This window comes from Sminthopsis crassicaudata, chromosome 6, assembly GCF_048593235.1.
Source record: "Sminthopsis crassicaudata isolate SCR6 chromosome 6, ASM4859323v1, whole genome shotgun sequence".
Classification (NCBI taxonomy): Eukaryota; Metazoa; Chordata; class Mammalia; order Dasyuromorphia; family Dasyuridae; genus Sminthopsis; species Sminthopsis crassicaudata.
Window position 1 is genome coordinate 81893970 of NC_133622.1, and position 23382 is coordinate 81917351.

At 32.2% G+C, this 23382-nt stretch overlaps 1 protein-coding gene across 2 annotated transcripts in view; it reads right to left on the reverse strand.

Annotated features, from left to right (window-relative positions):
- SPOCK3 (SPARC (osteonectin), cwcv and kazal like domains proteoglycan 3) overlaps positions 1-23382 on the reverse strand; it is a 618678-nt gene that overhangs the window by 41654 nt on the left and 553642 nt on the right. For both annotated transcript variants that reach the window (XM_074275104.1, XM_074275105.1), the window contains exon 7: positions 10768-10887. In XM_074275104.1, coding sequence (XP_074131205.1) covers positions 10768-10887 — 120 coding nt within the window. The remainder of the gene's footprint in view (positions 1-10767; positions 10888-23382) is intronic.

Genomic DNA, 23382 nt, shown 5'->3' on the forward strand with positions numbered 1-23382 from the left:
TTTTATATTTTTAGAGTCTTACTTGCATAAAATAGAGAAAGAGGTCAATGAATTGGGCTTGCAACTAAAAAAGCTAGAAAAAGAGCAAATTAAAAACTCCCAGTCAAACACTAAACTTGAAATTCTAAAAATCGAAAAAGAGATTAATAAAATTGAAAGTAAAAAAAATAATAATTAATAAATGAAACTAAAAGATGATTTTATTTAAAAAAAACAACAAAATAGATAAACCTTTGGTAAATTTAATTAGAAAAAAGAGGAAAATTGAATTGTTAGTCTTAAAAATAAAAACAGTGAACTTTCCACTAATGATGATGAAATGAGCACAATAAGTAGGAGTTACTTTGCCCAACTTTATGCCAATAAATTTAATAACCTAAGTGAAATGGATGAATACCTAAAAAAATATAGGTTGTCCAGAGTAAGAGAGGAGGAAGTAAATTGCTTAAATAGTCTGATTTTAGAAAAAAAAAATAAATAAAATAAGCTTTTAATTAACTCCCTAAGAAAAAATCCCCATGTCCAGATGGATTTACATGTGAATTATACTACACATTTAAAAAAACAAATTAACCCCAATAACATATAAACAATTTGAAAAAATAGGGAATGAAGGACTCCAACCAAATTCCTTTTATGATACAGACACGGTACTGATATCTAAACCAGGTAGGAGAAAAATACAGAAAGAAAATTATAGACCAATCTCCCTAATGAATATTGATACAAAAATCTTAAATAAAATATTATCAAAGAGATTACAGATAATCATCCCCAAGATAACACATCATGACCAAGTAGGATTTATACCAGGAATGTAGGGCTGGTTGAATAGTAGGGAAACTATTAGCATAATTGGCTATATCAATAACAAAATTAACAAAACCCATACACAATAGATGCAGAAAAAGCATTTGATAAAATCCAACTCCTATTCCTATTAAAAACACAAGAGCGTATAGGAATAAATGGACTTTTCCTTAAAATAGTCAGTAGCATCTATTTGAAACCATCAATAAGCATCATACTTAATGGGGATAAACTGGAACCATTCCCAATAACATCAGGAGTGAAAAAAAGGTTGCTCACTATCACCATTACTATTCATTATTGTATTAGAAATGGTAGCTTTAGCAATAAGAGATGAAAAAGAGATTAAAGGAATTAGAGTAGGTAATGAGGAAACCAAATCATATTTCTTTGCAGATAATATGATGGTATATTTAGAGAACTCCAGGGAAACTACTTAAAAGATACACACACACACACACACACACACACACACACACACACACACATATATATATATATAATATGTTAAGTGAATATAATAAAGATGAAAATACTACCTAAACTAATCTATTTATGTAGTATTATACCAATCAGACTCCTAAGATACTATTTTACTGACCTAGAAAAACCTAGAAAAAATAACCTTTTATTCTGGAAGAACAAAAATTAAAGAATTTTAAGGGAACTAATAAAATAAATAAATAAATAAATAAATGAAGGTGGCCTAGCTTTGCCAAATCTAAAACTATATTATAAAGCAGTGGTCATCAAAACTATTTGGTACTGGCAAAGAAGTAGACTAGCTGATCAGTGGAATTGGTTAGGTTCACAGTACAAAATAGTCCATTACTATAGCAATCTAGTATTTGAAAAACCCAAAGACTCCATATTTTGCGATACTAATTCACTGTTTGACAAAAACTGCTGGGAAAAATTGGAAACTAGTATGGCAGAAACTAGACATTGATCCACACTTAACATAGTATACCAAGATAAGGTCAAAATGGGTTCATGATTTAGACATGAAGAATGAGATTCCAAATAAATTAGAAGCACATAGGATAGTTTACCTCTCAGACCTGTGGAGCAGGAAGGAATTTGTTATCAAAGAAGAACTAGAGATTATTATTGATCACAATATAGACAATTTTGATTATATTAAGTTAAAAAGTTTTTGTACAAATATAATGCAAACAAGATTAGAAGGGAAGAAATAAACTGGGGAAACATTTTTACATCCACAGGTTATGATAAATGCCTCATTTCCAAAATATATAGAGAATTGACTCAAATTTATAAGAAATCAAGCCATTCCCTAATTGATAAATAGTCAAAGGATATGAACAGACAATTTTCAGATGAAGAATTTGAAACTTTTTTTAATCATATGAAAAGGTGCTCCAAATCATTATTGATCAGAAAAATGAAAATTAAAACAACTCTGAGATACTGCCACACACCTGTCTGATTGGCTAAGATGACAGGAAAAGATAATGGCAAATGTTGAAGGGGATGTGGGAAAACTGATACATTGTTGGTGGAATAGTAATGAATAAAACCATTCTGGAGAACATTTTGGACCTATGTTCAAAAAGTTATGAAACTGTGCAATCCCTTTGATCCATCAGTGTTACTACTGGGCTTATATCCCAAAGAGATTTTAGAGAAGGGAAAGAGACCCACATGTGCAAAAATGTTTGTGGCAGCACTTTTTATAGTGGCTAGAAACTGGAATTTGAATAGATGCCCATCAATTGGAGAGTGGCTGAATAAATTGTGGTATATCAATTTATGGAATATTATTGTTCTGCAAGAAATGTCCAGCAGCTTGATTTCAGAGAGGCTTGGAGAGACTTACGTTAATTGATGCTAAGTGAAATGAGTAGATGATTATACACTGGCAACAACAAGGTTATACAATGATCAACTGAAGGATGTGGCTCTCTTCAACAGTGAGATGATTCAAAGCAGTTCCATTTGTTCAGTAACGAAGAGAATCACCTACACCCAAAGAGAGAACTATGGGAAATGAGTGTGTACCACAACATAGCATTTCCACTCTTTCTGTTATGATTTGCTTGCATTTTTGGTTTCCTTCTCAGGTTTTTTTTCTCTCTTTCTTTTTAGATCCAATTTTTCTTGTGCAATAACATAACTATATAAATAGGTATTCATGTATTGGATTTAACATATACTTTACATATTTAACAGGTATTGGAGTATCTGACATCTAGGGGTGGGGTGGGGGAAAGGAGGGGAAAAGTAAAGTTGGAACAGAAGGTTTTGCAAGGATCAATGTTGAAAAATTACCCATGCATATTCTTGTAAATAAAAAAATAAATAATAATAAAAAAATTCAGTTCCCCTAATGTATAATCATTATACACTAACTGTTTTTTTTTGATTTATATCTTAAAAGTGAAATCAATTCAGTGTTATGAGACAGAAGACCTTACTTATCCTAGAATGCCTGCATAAGTGTGGTATTTTACTGTATACTGAGACTCTCCCCCAAAGGAAGAATACCTGATAGCTATGGAATAGATCTCTCCCTTTTTGTTGAATATAAGGTAACAATGAATACAGCAAAGTCTGTGTCTCAAAGTCTGTGTCTTTCCCCAATTTGCTCCCAAAATTATGTTGCTGTTCCTGCAGCCTCCAGGGTAACAAAGATGATTCTTTTTAAAGAAGTTTACATGGTTCTGGTCCCTCCTCTGAACACTTTAGAAGGCTGAGTCCTAGAACTCTGAAACCTGTAAGTTATCTTGAGATAACCTTGATGGTTGACTTCCTCTTCTCAGAGTCTCTAGACTCAATAATTTTTAGGAACTCCTACACAAAACTGGGGTTCTACATTAAAACCATTTAGTTCATACTATACAGCTGCCATAATCTCTTCATGGCTAGTCTTGACATTCAAAGTCCAGACACATACTTCTATTAAATAATCTCCCTAAATATTGGGGTCTCTGTTCTACAAGTTATCTTGAGCAGATTTTGAGTGAGTATAACTTCTCATTAGCTAGGGTCCTCTGTTAATCCTGCTATATTCTATTTCCTTAGTGAAGAAATCAGGTTTAAAATTTCAAGGCTCTCCTGTTGCATCCAAGGCCATCTCCAGTTGACCTAATCTATATCTGGCCCACTGGACACTGATGGCTCTGGAGGGGAATATAAGGCAGGTGACCTTACACAGCCGTCCTTCACTTCAAACTAATTCACTTGTAAGTCCTGGTATCACTGCCCTAATGTCATAGTCCTCTTTGAGAACTCAGGACAAACAACAACAAAATAGTTATTTACATAGAGAAACATAATAAAAAGAGAGAGCTGAATTCCTAACTAATCCTGCCCCACTTCCTTTTTATAAGTTGACAAAAAATAGATGGCTCCTTTTGGGACATCTTGTTTCATAACGATGCTATCTAATCAATTAATCACTAAATAAAAATACAATGAATCAGAAATGGATCATTATATCCTTCATAATGGAGGTGCAACAAAAGGACAACCTTATTCTACTGACAGGAATAAGGACAAACCTGTGATTTTTCTTACAGAGAACACTCTTGGGTGAAGAAACTCCCCAAAGCCATGCAGATCAATATCTTTTTCCTGCATCATATATTCTTAAATACTACCCAAAGTACTGACAAATTTAAATGACTTGCAAAGGTTTTGATAAAGGTGTCATTTCCAAAATGTATAGAGAATTGACTCTAATTTATAAGAAAACAAGCCATTCTCTAATTGATAAATGATCAAAGGATATGAACAGACAATTCTCAGATGAAGAAATTTAAACTATTTCTAGCCATATGAAAAGATGCTCCAAGTCATTTTTAATCAGAGAAATGCAAATTAAGACAACTCTAAGATACTACTACACACCTGTCAAATTGCCTAGAATGACAGGAAAAGATATGCTGAATGTTGGAGGGGATGTGGGAAAACTGGGACACTGATAAATTGTTGGTAGAATTGTGAATACATCCAGCCATTCTGGAGAGCAATATGTTCAAAAAGTTATCAAACTGTGTATACCTTTTGATCCAGCAATGTTACTACTGAGCTTATATCCCAAAGAGATACTAAAGAAGGGAAAGGGACCTGTATGTGCAAGAATGCTTATGGCAGCCCTGTTTGTAGTGGACAGAAACTGGAAACTGAGTGGATGCCCCTCAAGTGGAGAATGGCTGAATAAATTGTGGTATATGAATATTATGGAATATTATTGTTCTGTAAGAAATGACAAGCAGGATAATTTCAGAAAGGCCTGGAGAGACTTACTTGAACTTATGCTGAGTAAAATGAGCAGGACCAGAGAACAGTATATATTTCAAAAACAATATTATATGATGATCAATTTTGATGGACTTGGATCTCTTCAATAATGAGATGAACCAATCAGTTCAAATAGAGCAATAATGAATTGAACCAGCTACACCCAGCTAAAGAACTCTGTGAGATGACTATGAACCACTACATAGAATTCCCAATCCCTCTAATTTTTTCCACTTGCATTTTTTTTCCTTCACAGATTAATTGTACACTATTTCAAAGTCTGATCTTGTGCAGCAAAATAACTTTATGGACATATATACATTTATTGTATTTAATATATACTTTAACATATTTAACACGTATTGTTCTATCTGCCATCTGGGGGAGGGGAAAAAAAGGAGTGGAAAAATTGGGACAAAAAGTTTTGCAACTGTCAATGCTGAAAAATTACCCATGCATATATCTTGTAAATAAAAAGCTATAATAAAAAATGTTTAAATGACTTGTCCAAGGTCTCACAATAATACGTGTTCAAGGTAGGAGGGGACTTCTATCATATAGTACTGTTTCTTACACCTTTCTAAAAGCTGAGCAAATTGAGCAGTGAACCACCTAGATCAATACCTTACAAGAAAAAAAAATAGATTTAAATTAACTTTGGCATTGGTTACTGTATGGCTTATGGTAAATCATTATTCTTTAGAAAGTAGAGAGAAAATAAATGAAAAAATGTCATATTTATTAAAAAAAGTTTGAACACCTGGGAACCATCTTTGTTAGCAACAACATATGCTCACAAAATTTCAGTTCTATCTTCCATCTTCACATTTTAGGGTGAAAATATCAGGAAATGGGTAGGAAAGGAAGTGAAATCGATGTAAGTACACACTGGATTTAGTAACTCAGTAATACATTTAAATTTCTGTTCATATGGTAGAGTGAAGAAAATTGAAATAAGACAGTTATTTCCCTTATAATCTTTTTTTTAGAAGGAATGTAAAAGTGTCCCTGTTCTGTTTAAAGCCATAGCACACAATCAGTTTGAAGAAGAAGGTATGCCAGATAAACTTCATTTCCTTTTGTTTGTGATTAAGCAGGTAGATAAAAGAATGCTATTGTTATGGATAATGTTTAACAAGATCCCTCATATTATTCCCATGAACCAATTAAGAGATATAGGCTATACAGGTAGAATATGAATCTATGTCCAAAGATTATCTATCATTCATTGATGGTCCTTTGCCAGGATGCCCACCTTGAATGGCTATTGTTGGATCTATGCTCTTTTAAAATCAAATATATAAAAGCATAAATGACATGATAATAAAATTTACAGATGGTCTAAAGAGAGTGAAAATTAACACAGTGTATGAAAATGACAGAATCTAAAGTTTTCAGCAAGCTAGAAGAGTGGGCTCAAAACCAAAAGTTTCAATTTAACAAGAAGTAAATTTAAAGCTTTAAATTCAAAAAAGAAAATCAATACCATGAAAAGGCAACCAAGTTAGTTTTACATTAAATTACTTTAAGACCCACTGTTCAGAATACTAGACATGAAGAACATACTATAGTATGGTCTATACTATAGTCTGGTCAAGAATCCTTTAAGGTACCATGGTACATTCTAGGTATTACATTTTACAGAGAAAAGCAAATTCAAGCATATCCAAGACGGGGCAGTCAGGATGAGGAAAGGTTAAGCCTAGTCACACTGATTGCACAAGTCAAACTCATGACCAAAATATGAACCATGATTTTCCAGTTGTATGACTTGATTCATACCATTTCCTCAAATAGGAACTTCTTTCTTCCAATGCCTACAGTCATAAAAATGCTTCTGATTTTTTAAGTACAAGTCTTTTCTATGTGAAGCCTTTCCAGATAGGAATTTTTCTTTCTCTGAATTCACTCATAGTCCTTCATATGATTTTTGTGGCACTAATACAATCTATTTATTTTTATAACTGTCTAGTCTCTTATTGGATAGAGATGCTTCTTTAGGTAAATGGCAACCGTTATTTTCTTTTGTAATGACTAAAGTAGAAGAATAGTGTTTTCCCATAAGAAGCATTTGATCAATGATTGTTTAACTGAATTGGATTCAACCTTTGAGGACATCTTCTCCAACCTAATAGAGTAATTCCTTCTGTTGAACTTTTCTCACATATCATATATGTCTACCAGACAAATGATAGAATCTTAAGGGAAAGGGACTTAAAGATTACCTCATCCAATCCCCATATGAAAAAGAATCCCCTCTAAAAATTAAAAAAAATATATTGTTATCTAAATGCTGTTTGAAGACCTGCAGGAAGAAAGACTTCAGTTGAATCTCTCTCTATGAATCTCATCAATTTTTCTAGCTTTGCCTTTTAGATCAAATAGAACAGACTGTATCCATCTTCCACGTGCCAAGAGGTGTTCAAATTTGAATACCATTATTCTAACTTCTTTTCATTCTCAAAGAGCATGTTTTTCAGTCCTCATTCCATTCTAATTGTACTTTTAATAACATTTTTTATGGATAGTTAGGTGACACAGTGGATAGAGCAGAGATACTAGAGAAAGAAGGACTTGAGTTCAAATGTGCCCTCAGACTCTTGACACTTACTATCTATGTGATGTTGGACAAGTCCCTTGACACCAGAATACATTGCAAAATACATGTACACATATGCCTGTCTCTGTCTGGCCACAAGTAAAGTGTAGTCAGATTCTTATTTCTTCCTCATAAAGTATCAAGTTATTTTTACTTTTGTAGGGATAAATGTGATATTTTGTGCTAAATATAGGATGTCACATTTATTCATATAAAATTTAAACTTGTTTGATACATTTTAATGTTTGAAAGACATAGCAAAAACAGTTTGAATACAATCAGGCGTAAGACCTGTAGGGCTTTTGACTAGAGACCTCCCTCTAAACTGACTTCAAGATATAATGATTACTCCAGAGAGACAATATCCAAAGCCAATATCCAATATCTATATCTTGTTCACAATTTATTTTTTACAAAAATAACAAAAAATATATAGCAATTAATTCTGATTACTATCCACTCTTGGATACTTTCCACTACCTCTCTTACATATGAGGTACAATTCATCCAATTTCCTCTTTACGTTTCATTTTTTTTCTTCTTATTTGTTTACTCTTTTGCTTTCACTCTGCTTTTTAATTTGCTGGTTTTTCATAGAGGAACTTGTTTCTTTACCTAAAATTTCTCACATTTACCATCTTGATATCAGCCTTGACTCTTTATTGTATTTTTCAGATTTCATATGCAATTAGTCATCAAATGTTATTGATTCTGCAACATTCTGGTCAGGATTTTGACATAGAACTGGAAAAAATTCTGGTTGTGAGTTTACAAAAGTAGAATATAATGAGGATGTATTTTGGGGTACTATAGTTAAACAAGCAAACACTTGTGATACAATGCTGGCTCATATCTAAGTTTATGATTAATCAAATATTTAAAAAATACATGAATCCTTCATAAGTCAAGAAAGCACCAATATGTTCAAAATAATTTAGGACTCACATGTGGACTTTACCACTGCTAAATTGAAAGATTTGTTTGTTTATTTCCTTGCTTATTTTAGCCTGGAATTACAGGTTACTCAGATAATTTTGAATTTTGATGCTTTCATATATTTTCTTATTTATATTTCCAGGGTATTATGATATGAAAATGCAACAAGCTTGTTTGCACCCAAGTCATTGTTACAACACTGTTAAAGAACCAAAGAGATTCACACAGAGAATTCTGACTCTTTCCCAGTGACCTTCTTCTACATATAACTTACTTATTATCACTTTAATATTATTGTTCAGTCAATCATTGATCTATGTTCTAGACAATATTTTATCATCACTTTACAAAATGCTTAATAAATGATATTGATTGATTATTCCTATATTTCTCCAAATGAAGCAAACTCAAAGTTCATGAAAGTTTACATGACAGTATCCCTAAGTAGAAATATTACTTCAGAGACTAAATCACCTAATTCCTGTAACAAATTATTTGAATATTGCATAAGTAAAATGGAAATTCGTAGAACCATAATTTAGAATTGAAATGGAACTTAGATGTCATCTCACCTAACCTGATGATTTTATAGATAAGAAATTAAGACTAGTTAAGTGACTTATCCCTTTTCATTAAAATATTAGGCAGAAGAGTTGTGATTTGAACCCAGTCTTCAGATTCAAAATTCAGTATACTTTTCAGTTTGTCATGCACTTAGCCAAGAAGAAAGATAAGGTATAAAAAAATGGAGATTACTAAGAAAAATGCTCTTTCCTTGATTGTTTCATTGATGGCTTTTTGTTTTTGTTTTTTAATTAATTTTGTTTGGAAATATATACTGGAAAGGTCTATTTTGTCTCCTTTTCTATATTTAATAATAATGTTACAATTATAAATAATCACATATACTTAAATTAATGGCTTTACTATAATAATAACAATTATTATTATTTTTGCCGAGACAATTAGGATTAAGTGATTTGCCCAGAGTCACACAGCCAAGAAGTATTAAGTGTCTGAGGTCACATTTGAACTCAGGTCGTCTTGATATCCGGGCTGGTATTTTATCCACTGTATCATCTAGCTGCCCCTGATTTTAATATAATTATAATAAATAATCAGAAAATATTTATTGCTATATATTATAATCATGCATCATGCATATTATTGCTGTACCCAAAATAGTTAACATATATATAGCAGCTTAAGGTTTGCAAATGTTTTTTATCATGTTCTACATATTATCTAATTATCCTCACAATAACCCTGGGAGATAAGTGCAATTATCATCTCCCTTTTACAGATGGAAGTTAAGTGACTTACTCAGAGACAAATAGCTAATAAATGTCTGAAATGAGATTTCATCACATATCCTTTTTGAACATTGGACTCAATTATATGTATTTAATTTTGTCAATGAATTTTGTCTCAATATTCATCATTTGAAATGAGCTATGCCAGGGCAGTTAGGTGGCGCAGTGGATAGTGCACCAGCCTGAATTCAGAAGAACCAGAGTTCAAATGTGGTCTCAGATACTTAACACTTCCTGTGTGACCCTGGGCAAGTCACTTAACCCCAGCCTCAGGGGAAAAAAAAAAAAGAAGAAGAAATGAGCTATGCCAGGGAGATAGAAAGAAAAAATTGATACATACTTGATCTTGCCCTCAACAAGATTATAATCTGTAATTATTCAGATTTTACAAATATACAACTTTCTTTAAAAATTTTTTGAAAATTAGCCACTTTAGCTCCAAATTGCATTCTCTGGGGGAAACTAAATTTACATTCCAATTCCTGCTACTTCTTTTGTGCTTTTTTTACTCCATAAAAGGAAAAAAAATATGTTAACTCACATCTATCAAACCATCATCCTTTCAAAGAATTCTTTGATTCTGTTTTGCATTCTCAATCAATGTGGATACTGAATAGTGATTTGCAAATGACATTCACTTTGTCATCTCAGTGAGCTAGATACTTTTCAGTAAATGTTATGGATGTAGTTGAGCATAATGGCCAAGTTCTGAATATGAAGAATTCACTCTGAAATTCATGTTTTCATCAGGGTGACACATTGAAAATGGAAATAGCATTTATGAAGAACAGAAATATATAGCTATTTCAAAAACAATGGTACATAATAAATGGTAATTCTTACTGCTTCTTTCTGGTCTCTGTAATGCTTTGTTTTTCTTGTTCTGGCTTCCACTTTCATGAAGTGCCTTGAACCAGTCACGAAGTCTATTTGCCACCTCTCTGAACTCCAAATCACCACACGCTAAAAAAGCAACAAGACATAAACAGTAACCTTAGATGATTATTTAGCACAATATGAATCATTTTCTCCAAAACAGTCTCATAATTTTAAAGACAATAAAACCTGGACATGTCCTAAATGTGGGGCTCAAACTGATTTATGCTTCTGATGTTTCATAATATGCATCATGAATAAATTTTCCTTATCATGCAAATAAATGAATATTACACAATATAAATTACATTAAATAATAGTTCAGAAAGAGCTTTATTAGGACTATAAAGCAAAAATCCTAGGGAAAATAAGTTTTAACCAAATCACTTATTTGTGATATATCTTTATTTGTGTCTATATTAAAATTAGAGTTGTGTAGAGATTAATGTATAGGGGCCCATTAAAAGAAGTCATTTGGGTCATATTTGGCTGCAGAACAAAATTAAATAAAGAAAAATAAGAAATTAAATAAAATGTTATTATCAGCTACAAAAGGAAAATATATTGTGGCTAATATATGGTTCTAAATATATAACTATATTTGTCAAACATTATATGAAAAACACAAAAACTGTAAGCATTGTGGTTATATGCAATGAAGAACATGACATTCTGAGAAATAGGATACCAAAATCAAATATTCTGAAAACCTATTGCATTCATCGTTCCAATTATACCAAAAATGCTAATAGAGTTACTATCCTGAATTGTTGCAGTTATGCTACTTGCTCAACACACAAGCTTTCCTCAGACATATAGCACCCTTTCTCTTTGCTTGGGATTAAGAACATCTTGGCTTCAAGTATCAATATATGTCTACTTCTTTCTACCTTATGCTTCTCTCCCACGATTCTCCCACTCTAGAACATGACAAAGCTAATATCATTAAGAGTGAGAAAGGTTTAAAAAAACACCCAATTGAATTGGTACTATACCTATATACCATAAGGATGGGCAAGTCTTCTAGTGCATGTCATCCAGAATCTCTTAGCCTATCATGTTGAGTTATCTTTTGTCCTGTTAGCAAGACATTAATGAGTATAACCACATTTTATGGAGAATTTGCCCATCTGAAGGCCCATATTCTACAATCTCAATAGGTTAATTGAGCTGAACTCAAAAAATTGATTAAAATCTCCTTGATCAATCCCTCTTTAAATCTAATGTTTCAGTTTTATAAAGCTATGTGTAAAGCAGACCAAGCTATCATAAAATAATTTTTCATAACTATAAAATCAGTAAATTTATCAAAAGCCTTTATTCAGTTTTTGCCTCTAAGATTGTAAATTCTGAGGAAATGAAGTCAGAACATATGTTTTCAATATGTTTTCCTTGACTGTTTAATTATTTGAATTACTTTAGGTGAGAGGAATGATCAGCATATCAAATGAAGGTGATTCAAAACATTCTGATTGCAAATAGCCATTTTGCTTGCTTCTCTACAATCTAATCAGTTCCAATTTAAGTGTCCTCTCTCAAGCACCATATGCAACTGCATTTAAACCTTAGCAAATTTAAGTACAGAGTGCATCTCTATCTCTTGAACCCACAATCAAATCATATAATATATACAGATCAAGCAAGTTATGTACTTTATCATTTTGTATTTAGATAATTAGAAAGTATTTCCAAAGAGAAGCACAAGTTCTTTCAGTTCCTTTTACAACCCAACTGAGACACCTATTAACAAGTGACTGTGCTAAAGGCTGGAATAAAAAAAATCAAAACAAATATTTTTTTCCCTGACTCCAAAAGCTTACATTCTAGTGGGGGATATTTACAGAGATAAGTAAAACAAATAAAAAGGGAAAAGTGTAATTAGATTGAATAAGAAGTAAGCTAGTTAAGATCTGACATGAGATAAACCTTGCAGGAATTTAAAGATTTTTAAAGATGGGAAAGAAAAGTGAGGGCATCCCAAACCCTGAGGATCGTATGTACAAAGGCACTAAAATGGGAAAGAAATGACAAGTTTGGAGATAAATTATTATTACATTATACTTAGAATACTGACAAAATCACTAATTTTGCCACCTCAGGCAAAGTCAATAAAACATTTAACTTCCATATAGAAACAATACTGAATCAGCTCTGCAATATCTTCCCAGTATATCCCTCACCACCACATACAAGCAGGGTAGGCTTGTTTTCCCCTACAAGAAAACAAACATGGGACTTCATGGTCTGGAATAGTGGTAAAGTTCAAACTGGATTACCCTTGCTTCAGCTTCCTAATCATATTGATCTGTCTTTCCTGGTTACCTTTAGCATTAAAGGTTGTGCCCATAGGAGAATAGTGTCCCTCTGAATTAATGCATGTCTGAGGACTATATGAATGACTACATTCTCCCCTGCTGAATAGATGCTTTCCGGGATCTGGATCTACCAAAGTGAAATGCTATTGTATATTTGTTAAATATACTTTTAAATTGTTCAGTGACCTAGTAGTGCCTCATTTTAATCTCATCATTAAACTTCTCTGGCCTCAATATCACTTTATTTTGTTTTTTTTTGAATAATGGGATGGACCTAGATACTACAAGGTCTCTTTCAGGTCTAAATCTAGGATATTATCATGCTAAGAATTGTGATATATGACTTTAATCATTTTTATCTGCTAGGCACAAAATATCTATCTATACACGTAAATGCATATGTATATTCAATAAATACAAATGTGTATACATATATATATATATGTATACATATATATACATATATATATACACACATATTTGCTTCACTAAATTTTCCTCAATTATATGTAAATTTGTAAAAATAATCATTAAAAAACCCGAGTTCCAAATTCTGTTCTTCTGACCCCTCTCCCTATGCTATCAGAGTGACTGATATTGTCCTTTGGGATTATTACTACAGTTATGCCATGATTTTCCTTTATTATTAGATCCTGGCAAATTTATTGTTTCTTTGCAATTTCTGTATCTATTAGGTATGGGCAGCTGGATGGCATACTGGGCTTGGATAGAATCCAGAAGTCTAATCTTCATGAATTCAAATTCAGCTTCAGACTGTGTAAATCATTTAACTCTGCTTCAATTCATCATCCATTAAAAAAAAAAAAAAAAAAACTGGAGAAGAAAATAACAAGCCACTCCAGCATCTTTGATTAAAAACAAACAAACAAACAAACAAACAAAAAACTACAAACTACAAATGATGTTATGAAAAGTTGGGTGCAACTGATAAATGACTGAATGACAGCAAAATTTCAGCTATGTTTATCTTCTTTATTTTTTTATGTAATCTCTAATTATATGTCTAAAATATATGAGGTAATCAGATCTTAGCATCACTCTCAAAAGAATATAAATTTATACTAATTAATTTACTCAAAAACTATTTATTGAATCATTTGCATTTATTCATTCAACAATTGTACATTATATAATCACAACCTTTATAACATTATATCAGATAATTGAGGAAACTGAAAAATATTATGAAAATAAAGACATAGTCTGACTTTGGGGAGAAACATCAGGGAAGATACAATTGCCCTAAATATACAGCTACCATAGTGACATGATTTGAGAGTTATAAGGTAAGTAATCTCAAGAAGAAAAGAGCATGAACTCTTTATAGAAGAGATCATATCTAAGAATGGGAACAAATAGTAAAAAAAGAGATTCCAGGCTTGATGCAAGCAAAGCTATTAGGACAGAATAGCATTAGTGAGATGTCCAGAAAGGAAGGAAAAGGAATGGACATTTAAATAGTAACTACAAAGTGCAGGCACTGTGCTAGTTGCTTAGTTGTTTTATAAATATCTCATTAAATCTTCATGAAAATCGAGAGAGAGAGAGAGAGAGAGAGAGAGAGAGAGAGAGAGAGAGAGAGAGAGAGAGAGACAGAGAGAGAGAGACAGAGAGACAGAGAGAGAGAGACAGAGAGAGAGAGACAGAGAGAGAGACAGAGAGAGAGAGAGAGACAGAGACAGAGAGAGACAGAGAGAGACAGAGACAGAGAGACAGAGAGACAGAGACAGAGAGACAGAGAGAGACAGAGAGAGAGAGAGAGAGAGAGAGAGAGAGAGAGAGAGAGAGAGAACTGTAATTATCACACCTGTTTTTAGAGTAGTGTAAAATGACAAAAGAAAAAGAAAACTAACAGATTAATTTACTCATCATTAAATACCTAGTTCATGTATGGATGTGTGTGTTTGTGTGGACAAATTTGAATACACTTTTTTTCCTGACTCCAAACCTAATGCTGTATGCACCTAGTAGCCTTTGGTTGCTGACTGGTCCACTTCGACCGAACTATAAACACATTTGGAAGGAAGTATTATGACACAGAATTGCAAAAGTAAATGCAAAAGATCTTGGATATTCTTGAAGGCTAAGCTAAGATGTGTGAATATAAATTTAAGGGGGAGTTAGGAAAAAAGTTTTGAAAAGAAGAAGGATAAAAACAAAACTGGTTGAAGAATGACCAGAGAATGCCATAACATTGCAACTTTCTAGTTCATCAGACTCATTTTTATTTTTCTATCCAAGAGGAATGATTAATTAAAAAAAAGCATGTGATACTTATTCTTAGCTGTTGTGAATTCAGTCCATAATATTCCTCCTGTCAAGTTGTCACATCCACTGGGCAACCTACATGATTCTTTCAGCTAAAAATAGACATGCTATTTCTGAACCACTTTGGTTTCCCATCATGCCAATGACCATTACTAGCAAAATGTCCCAATCCTTTCTCTGAAATGTAGAATCTTAAATAAAAACCCTAAAAAACAAACAAACAAAAACAATACAGATTTCTCCATAAGTAATACTATATAGAGACTTCTTTATCTATATGATGGAAAGTCAATTATACTTTATCATCTGAATGAACACCACTTAAAAGATCCTTTCAAGTTAATCAAATATTAATTTAATCACTCCCATGAGAAAAATCTGGATCAAAATATGCAATGCTTTCATTTAATTTTTTTTTTAAAAAGTAATTCATTTTAAAGCTAGGAAAGTATTGACTTAGGTCCTGAATTCGATATTATCATAAAATTTTTAAAAATTGACTTTTTTTTGGCATAGATAAATTCCAGTGAGGAAGCTCCCCCTATTTATATAGATAGACAATTATTTCACAATTCATAATTATGAAGAGCTACCTGGAAACAATGAGAGAAAAAAATGAATCCATACAATATCTGTCAGAAAAGTATTTGAACCATGGTCTTCCTGATTCTTAGACCAGTTTTCTATAAGCCATAGCCTTTATTAATATATAAGCCATAAGTTCCCTAGCCACCAAAACTCGTGTTACTCTCTCATGAATCTGAATGTTTGTGATTCATAAATAATTCACTATTAGGGAACCAACCTAAGAACTGAGGTGTGCTCTGCTGAATAGCAGGGCAGCTTGTCAGACTACAGAGAAATTCTGCTGTGTGGATAGGTCTCTCCAGGCACTTAGGAAAGAGTAATATATTATTCATCATATGCTGATAGTCAGTGGCATTTGGGGTCAGAAAGGTCTCACTGAAAAGCAAAAACAGAGTCTAGGATGTGAGAGTTGGGATCATGTGACGCTGAGCAGGTTAATGCTATGGTAGACACTACAGGCAAAAGTGTCTGACAGATGACAAATACAATTTGTTGGTTTACATTTAGAGTCACATAGCACATAAAATAATTTATTCTTGCCCTCTGGCTTGGGGAAGGACACATGAGTTTGTGCTGAAAGTATTAAACCAAAGTAAAAAACAAAACTACATGCTATATTACAGAATACAGCTTTCTAATGGACTGTGGATCCACAGCTTTACACTATCCAATAACATTTTATAAGGAGCATAACCAAAAAGATATTATTCATATCCTATGCTCAGAATTGCTAGTTCTTCAAATTCTGGGAAAAAAAATCATGGGAAATGTGCTTAATATGACTCAAACTGTTAGAGAAATGTTCATATCCTACCACAAAATGCAAATTAAATACAGTATTTATTAGAACAAATATATTCAATTAATTGCATCTCCTAACTGTAACTCTAAGGAACCAATGAGTCATCTTGTTATTTATTAATTTTTTAGTCCTGTCTAATGTTTTGTGACTCCATTTGGGGTTTTCATGGAGAGATACTTGAGTGGATTTTTTGCCATTTCCTTTTCTAGTACATTTTACAGATGAGGAAACTAAGGCAAATAGGGTTAAGTGACTTGCACATGGAAACAAAGCTATTAAGCATATAGGTGACATTCAAGTTTAGGAAAATAATGATTTCAGGTCTTCCCGATTCCAGATTTGATATTCGGTTGTCATACAGCATAGTCATAGATATAGTCAGAATTCATTTTGTGGACAAGGGATGTACTGGCATTTAACAGAAAAGAAAAAAAGTTGTTATGAATGTTTTTCTTTCTTTTAAGGGTGAGTGGGAAGGCAGGTGGGAAGTACTATTGTTCAAATTGCCATAAAACCAAAGTCTTCTGAAGATAGGGTTGACAAACAGAAATTAGGTTGAATTCATTCAGTACCAGTTACATTACTTTCTGGTACTTTTAATACTTAAGATGCAATGGTACCTATAAACAAGTTACTAGATGATTATTGTATTATATATTACTAAATATAGGGAGAAAAGAAAGCTAAATCTTTCTCATTTCCATTTATTGTCTAAAGATGTGTTTATCACTCTCTCCTAAGAATTCCTCCCAAAATTATAGTAGTAATTATGGAATATAGAAGGGATTCATGATTTAGTGATCTAGCATGACAACAGATTAAGAGGTAAAAATAACTGGATCAATATGATACAGTGAGTGTCTGTGGAAATCTGAGGTCATTCTGCTTTTATGTCCACAATTATCCATTTAGCTTTTGCAAAATTATTACTGCATTATAATTATAATATTAAACTGCTAATTGGCCCTATCATTTCCATAATAATAATGGCAATAATTGATGAATTATAGTATTTAAATATTTGCTTTATCCAATGAATAAAGGGATAGTTATAATCAGTTGATTCTGAAAATTTCAGGTCAATAACCAGTCATTTTTTTTTATCTATTAAGATACAATCAACTTCATTTTATGATCATGTGATCCAGATAGTTAAGCAGCTAATGAATACATAATGAATTGACCTCTTTCATTTCTTAATCTCAGATCAAATTCAGAAAAAAAAAATTTTTGAGATCCTCTTTTTCCACCTTCAAATTGAAGTCATTGAATATCAAAGTATAAGTTGACTTGGTTTGGAAAATCAATTAAGTCTATAAATTCAGAGAAGTAGAACTGGGAGGGGAACTGGGAGAGACCTTTGAGTTCTTCTAATCCAACTCTCTCATTAAATCTGAGGAAGCAGAGATTCAGAGACATAAAATAACTTACTGTCACAGAGATAACTACAAATAAACATAAAAAAAGCAAAAAAAAACCCCAAAAAAACAAACAAAAAAAACAAAAGAAGTCTTCTGACTCTAAATCCCACACTCTTTCTACTTTATCAGGCTGATATAAGTAAGATCAATTTCTCTATTTCTTACTTCTCTGCTACAGATGTTGCTTCATAAATTATAGTGATCTCCATGGTGATCTGTTTGTTTCTGTTCATTCTTAATATTGCAAAGTAAGCTCACCAATTTTCTCATGAACTACTTGCTGCCTCTGGTTATTCATCAAAAGTAACCCTGCTAATATTTTTTACTCACCTGCATCCTATAGGAAATAGACTGACTTTTCAAATTATGTGTGGATGACACACAGGAAGTCCACCATTCATATTGAAGATGTAGCCCCTCTAATTCTTCAGACCCCCAAAGCCTATTCCTAATTGTAGTTGCTGTGAGTAGGTCATGTATTTTAAGTGTCATTTTGTCCAATACTATACTTAAACAGTTAAAGAGTTAAAGATTGACCTGCATCTCATACTTGGTGGCTAAATAAACAAACAAAAAACAACAAACAACTTTTACCTTTCTTACCATTTGTTTGAAATTTGGAATTTCATGATCAAATAAAGGAATTTCATGGATTTGCAGAATTGAATTCAATTTAAAGGTGCATAGACTTAAAATGAATAGATATATGAGGCCATTTAGGTCAACCCACTCATGTTACATATTAGAAAACTGAGATGAAGAGGGTTTAACTTGCACAAGATGACACACAGTTATATGAATTGCCAAATGCAAGTCAATTTAAATTAACTGCAAATTCAATTACAAGAGTAACTACAAAGATACCAGGCACAATGCTAGAGACAGAAACATAGAACAGTAGAATATTAAATATTCAAATAGAATATTAAACACATCACTTTAATGTTTACATATAACACACATATGTGTATATGTTAATGCCATATATATAGTCAGAACACAAAATGCAGTGAAAAAATTGGTTTAACAACATGTATAGTAGTGAGAAATAATATTTAGGATTATCAGGGAAGCTTTGAGGGAGGGATTTTATACATGAGTAATGCCTTGGAAAATAAAGGAAATTAAAACAAAAAGCTCAAGGAGTTGCAGGTAAGGGGATGGAAGAGAGTAGAGTAAACATGAGGTATAGCAACTAATGCATTATGTTTGAAATTTAGACCATGAAAAGGGCAGTGATCAAGCATTGAAAAGGTATGGAGTATGGTGGAGTCAGATTGATAAGGACCAAGAATTTAATAGGTAATAAAGAATCAGAGCAGCAATTAAAAGGAATCTTCAGTAGTATGCAAGATGAATTTGAAAGGGGAGATAATAGATATAGCAAAATCACTTACAGAAATTCTCAGAGCTGGAAGAGACCAACCTAAGATATCATTTCTTTTAACCCATAATTGAAAAAGCGTATTCTACTGTCTAACCAAAAAGTGGTCAGTCATCCTAATAGATGAGTTAGATGAGATGCAGAGGATGACTGTGTAGTCAAAAATCATGTAACATAAAGTATGTTTTAAAATCTAAATGTCAGCACATTTATATTTACAAATATAGCACTCTATTTTAACAGGTTTTCCTTTCATTGTGCTGGTCATTGTCTCTGAAGAAAGAGTCAGCTGGAATTAAATAGGACACATTGGTCTTTACTGATTTGAAACAGGTCGAGATGAGGTAATTTAGATCTATTCAGACTATTATTTCACCTGATAGAGTGGCAGATGAATCTTTAATGGCAAAAGACAGACAGTAAAGGTTGTAGAAGGTTAGACAATAATCAAAAAATGCATATTAAATCAGATGAATTCTATTCAGGAACCTGTCAAGGAGTGCTTTTGCTTCTGTCTAATATCAATATAAGGCAGTCCTGCTATTACAATCAATTCTAGTAGCCATTAAGAAAATTAGTGTGAGATAAAATGAAGTCACCAGCTCAAAGGTCACCTTAGTCTCTAATCATTTCAAGTAATAAAGACTGACTGGCTTTGCAAAATCAACATATATAACCAAAGAACAAGCAGAGAAATTAGTAAGCTCATGAAGCAGTATAATAAGTACATGTTTCAGAAATATTGTCCCAATAAATATTATATAAATGTTAAGGACAACCAACTGTGCAGTTAGCTTTCACCTGCAGTTAAATGTTACAATTTGATCCTGGCATTTGAATATAATCAGTGATTAAAGGCAGAACTCAAGGAAATGTTAATCAGTTCATAGTCTCTTACCTTGATTTGCATATCACAAGCCAACTTTAATTTATAGGTATATAAAAAGTGGTGACACTAAATACACTACCAGGTTAGATAAAAAAGTATTTTACAAATGATGTGGTTTGTAGTCAGTTTTCATTCATTAAAGAAACCATTATTGACCCTTCCTTTAAAAAGACCCAAAGAACATACACACACACCACAAAAACACAGTTCCTGCCTTGACTGAAATACCTCATTCTGGCACTAAGAATGTTCTAAGTTTTTAAAGTAATGTGCCTGAAAAACAAAGGGAAAAATACCAGAATATATACCTCAGATCTATAAAGTAGATAATGACATTCTACTTCAGCAGCCTTAAGTGCCTCAGATAGAAACAAGCTATAGCATCTTATAAAGAAGATCTAGATTACTAGGGGTATGAATGACCAAGAGGAAGTGAAGGAGTACAGTAGCTAAGGAAGGGATGACAGAAGGATAGATTGGTATCTTTGAAGTATTAAAAGGATCAGGAGGCACTCCATCCTTTTGGCTGTGTCCTCTTTGGAGGCTTTACCAAAAGTTTTAGGCAACAATAAAAAGCATGAGAAAGAAGATATGAATTGTAATCACTAGGACACTAGGACACATTCCTGAATTTGGGGTCAGTAATCTTCAGATTTAAATTATATTTTTAAAATGTACTGAGTAACCAAGGACATTCATTCAATTTTTCTGAACTTCAATGTCCTCATCTATAAAGCAGAATAATGACTACTATTAGCACTGTTAGTAAGTCTAAAAATAATATTGCAAGTGGAGTGTTTTGCAAACCATAAATCACTATAGGTATAGTAGTATTCTTAAATTTATTAGCAACACTACCATGTGGGATTTTCATAACAAGATCATAATTGCTTTGCCATAATGAAGTGGAAATGAAATTCATAATGAACCATATTAGTAGCATATTGACATATTGTAACAAAAAATATGCCAAACTTAAAAGCCATAATAACTCTATGGATACCATAAAATATCAAATTGATATATCTTCATATCATATTAATACTAGGAAGTTGCTAAGTAACTAAAACATAATTGCAGTCATTCAGTTTGCTAAATTATCTGTTTCTCTTACAAAACTAAAACAATTCACATTGCAAATAGCATCTTATTATTTTTCTAATACCAATAAGTTTGCGGACCATCCATTACCATAAAAGTCAATATTTTTGAAGATATCTTAAAATTCACAAATAAAAGCATTTTGATTTCCTCACTATTTAACTAAACATAATGAGTTTTCTACTCCAGTTATCCCATTTTATGAGATAATTAATATAAATATTGCAGATATCGTATCAGGGAACTAAAGCTACTTATTCTTACTGTTAACAAATTAATGTTCCATACATACATATTTCCCATGATTAATGAATCATAAAATTGAAAATGACTTCAATTAAATTACATTTTAATAAAAATACATCTGATCGTATTGTCACCATACAATGATTAAGATCGCTTGCATTTACCTAATGGGATATTTGTTAAATACAATTGTGGATAGATAAACTATGGTATATAATAATGATGTAGAATGCTTTTAATATTTTACCTCTTAATTTTTCCCTTAAAAGGATGCATAAATGCCTTTTTTTGTTGTTGTTTTTATATCAGTTTTTCTACACATGCACTGGTTATCTTAAACTATTCAGAGAATATTCTCTTAAGATAAAAACGATAGATTCATGTTCATGGTATTAGAAATTATTCACTGTTCTACATGATGCTTCAGGGCAAAACTTGAATGCAGGTAATCATGGCTCTAAGACTGACTCTCAATCAAAGAAAAAAATAATAAAGAAGCAATCCATACAGTGATTAAGTCTGATAACTTATCATATACAATGTTCTACACTCATTGTCCTTCCCATCAACTAGGAACATTTCCTCATTTCTTCTCCAGGAAAGAGAATAGTCATCATAATTAGATAACTTAAAGCTTTGCTATAATGTTCATTTAGTTTAGGTTCTTGTAGTCATTGTGTTGTTTATTTTCCTGTTTAGTCTTATTTCACTCAACTACCCTTCATAATAATTTTTCCATCTTTACCTAAATGCACCATATTAGTCCAAAGTTTTTTAGTTCATCTATTTATCACAATTTCTTTAGTTGTTACCCACTTGAGAGAAATCTGCTTTTTAATATAATCAAATATGTCCTGCTTTGAATCTAAGTATAAATGGCTTCTTTCTGATTTTCACTACATGACATTTTATGTCTAGCAATGGGATTCCAAGATTTGAATAGTTTTATGATTTTTAATTCTCTCATAATAATCCTGGGAGATAGATGTCTTAGGTATTACTATCCCTAATTAAAAATGTGAAAGCTGAGGCCAAGAGAATAAATAACTACTCTGGGATTACACGGGTATAAAGAAGGGGAACACATACTACAAGACCAACCTTGTAAAGTTGCATACAGACAGTTTTGTTGGAGTAAAAAAGACATGAGTTCAAGTACAGCCTCAGACACTTAATAGATATATGACATTTAGAAAGTTACTTAGTTTCTGTTTGCTTCAGTTTCCTTATCTGTAAAATGGGAATAATAATATTCATTTGAGGATTGCTGTGAGGATCAAATGTGTTAACATATGTAAAGTGCTTAATACAGTGACTGGCACATAGAAGGCAACTATAAATTACTGTTTACTTCCTTCATACAAACTTTAACTTCCTACCTACTTTAACTCACAGATGCTTTCTTAGACTCTATATTAGTAGGCCAAAGAAATCACATCTTAAAAATTACAAATCAATAAAGGACACTGAATGCTCTTTTCAACAATTACCAAATGTAAAAGCTAAAAAAAACCCCCAAAACTGATTAAATTGCCTACTCTATCTAA